Genomic DNA, 2,500 nt, shown 5'->3' with positions numbered 1-2,500 from the left:
AGAAAGATATGAGGCAGAGTGAGAGAGAGAGAGAGAGAGAGAGAGAGAGAGACAGAGAGAGAGAGAGAGAGAGAGAGAGAGAGAGAGAGAATGGCTATACCCTTCAATTGGTGCATATATATTTTTTCCCTTAAAAGAATAATTGATGAAAGAGAAAGTGAGCGCTCTTTGTGTGCATGTGCATGTGTATGTGTATGTGTGTGTGCTGGCGTGCGTGTGTGTCAGGGTGTGGGCGGAGATAGACAGGAGGGGAGGCAGAGGCAAAAGGGGCCAGGGATTATGAAAGGCGTGTGGGTATAAAAGACTCCCTCTCTCTCCCACCCGCTGGATCTCCCCCTCGCTCTCCCTCTCTTTATCCCAGACTGTGACAAGACTTGAGACAGCGGGGCACAGGGGCACACACACACACACACACACACACGCACACACACACACACGCACGGACACACTACAAACGCCCCCCCACACACAAACACACACACACACACACAACCACACACACACACACACACACACACACACACACAGAGGGTTGAGAGTGTGTGTGTGTGTGTGTGTGTGTGTGTGTGTGTGTGTGAGTGTGTGGGGGTGGGGGGAGCCAGCAGCAGCAGCAGCAGACCTTCTCGCCCTCGGGGATACCATGGCCAGGACATCGTTACTGAAGGCCTTCTCCGGCTCCCCGCCGGACCCCAGCTCCCCGCCGCCGGCCCCCGGCTGCGTCTGCTCCGCCGGGGGCCCGCCGTCGGGGGCCGCCGGGGCGAACTCCAGCCGCGTGATGGAGTCAAAACACTTGCGGAGGTGGGGCTGCACCGCCTGGGGGTTCCGCGTCTGCGCCAGGATCTCCAGCAGCTCGTCGTTGGACAGGAAGTAGAACCTGACGGGGGGAGTGGAAATGTCACCGTCGTCAGAGTGTAATTACGCCGGCTGTGTTTCTTTCTGTGTGCGCGGTGCCCGCTACGAGTTTTGATTAAAAGAAGAAATGCCGCTTCCTGTATGGCCGGGAGGCACAGTGCAACGTGAGCGGGCATTTCTAGGCCAACAATGATTTCACTCGTGTTCATGTTAAGAGAAAGATGGTAAATGGACTGCATTTATCGTGCACTTATTTATTTATTTATTTATATTTGAAAGTTTTATTTTTGAAGGTTTTATCCTTCTTTTTGTGTGAGACGTGAGTAAGACGCTTTTCTAACCCATGGCCACTCAAAGTGCTTTACAATGCATCACATTCACCCACTAATGCACACTGACGTCGGTGTCAACCAGCTCGTCAGGAGCAGTCAGGGTGAGGTGCCTTGCTCAGGGACACCTCGACTCGACACTCAGCTAGGAGGAGCCGGGGATTGAACAAGCAACCTTCCGGTTACCAGCCAACTCGCTCTACCACCTGAGCCACATGCCTCCCGAGATGGATGCAAATTGACACTTCCAACGCCTTTCACAATGAGCTTGAAAGGAGTCTGTCAGAGGAGGAGCTGTCAGAGTGTCAGAGTCCCTCCTGCGGGGAATTCTGGGAAAGGAGAGAGCCAAGCCGAAGCATGTTCTCAATGTTCTCCAGAACAATCATAACGATGATTCACGATTACATAAGTATGTCAGTCTCGTTTCTGCAGAAGGAGAGAGGGTGCCCCCCTGCAAAAGCAGCCACACTATTGTGATGGAAAAATCCATACGTTGTTTCCTTTTAATCAGCTAAGCTTTGTTTTCTATTCCTTGTACTGTCCAGCCACCCTACCTGTTCTGGGTGTGATCTAACGTTAACCTGTGTGTGTGCCTGGGGTAAACCAGTCACAAGGGCACAGGGATGCATTCCTTATGCATTATTCTGCTTGATGAGAACACAGGAAACACCTTCAGGTAAACATTATTTGACAATTGCAATGTGGGGAGGATGTGAAACTGTTTGAATAGCTCTGTGAAACTGTATTCTGGGCTCAGTCTGATAGTGTACGCATACATTACAATAGGTTAATTGTCTACAACTATTGCAAGTGCTTTTTTGCATTTAGAAGTCTCATCTGATCTACACGCAATATCTCTTAAGGAAATTGCCCCGACAATTATACTGTTGCCAGAGTTGGCAGCCGAGTCAAAAAGAAAAAGCCAAACCTCTAGATGGCAGTACTACACTTTCTACTACAACTGCTCTCTGGCCTGAGATCCTGTTAGTGTCAATATGTTGAAATACAGGCAGGCGGGGCAGGCAGTCAAAACGACAGCCAGATCGATGGATCGACTCGCTCGCTGGATATATGGACAGATTGTGTAGGTTCATAGAAACCCCACTAACGCTTAACACCGGGTTGAATCACGCGGCGGGGGTTTTTACGGCACAGTCTCTGAGACTGGGAACCAGCGCCGGCTGCCAACGCCAACTAGTGAGCAGCGGCCAAGAATGAAGGAAAGGAAATATCTTTCATCAACCAGCATCCATTATTCACTCATGGCTCAGGGGTGGGGGTGGGAGTTGGGGGGGGGGGAGAAGAAGACAGAGGAGGAG

The 2,500-nt window shown here is 51.0% G+C and overlaps 1 protein-coding gene across 1 annotated transcript in view; it reads right to left on the bottom strand.

Moving 5' to 3' along the window:
• LOC311340446 (dynein axonemal heavy chain 6-like) overlaps positions 1-2,500 on the bottom strand; it is a gene marked incomplete at both ends in the record, with an annotated part of 83,812 nt that overhangs the window by 65,429 nt on the left and 15,883 nt on the right. Inside the window, 2 exon segments of the mRNA XM_084465340.1 lie at positions 620-636; positions 639-874. Coding sequence (XP_084321466.1) covers positions 620-636; positions 639-874 — 253 coding nt within the window.

The sequence above is a fragment of the Micromesistius poutassou genome, assembly GCF_964030765.1.
Source record: "Micromesistius poutassou genome assembly, chromosome: 3".
Classification (NCBI taxonomy): Eukaryota; Metazoa; Chordata; class Actinopteri; order Gadiformes; family Gadidae; genus Micromesistius; species Micromesistius poutassou.
This window is presented reverse-complemented; position numbering and strand designations above follow the sequence as displayed.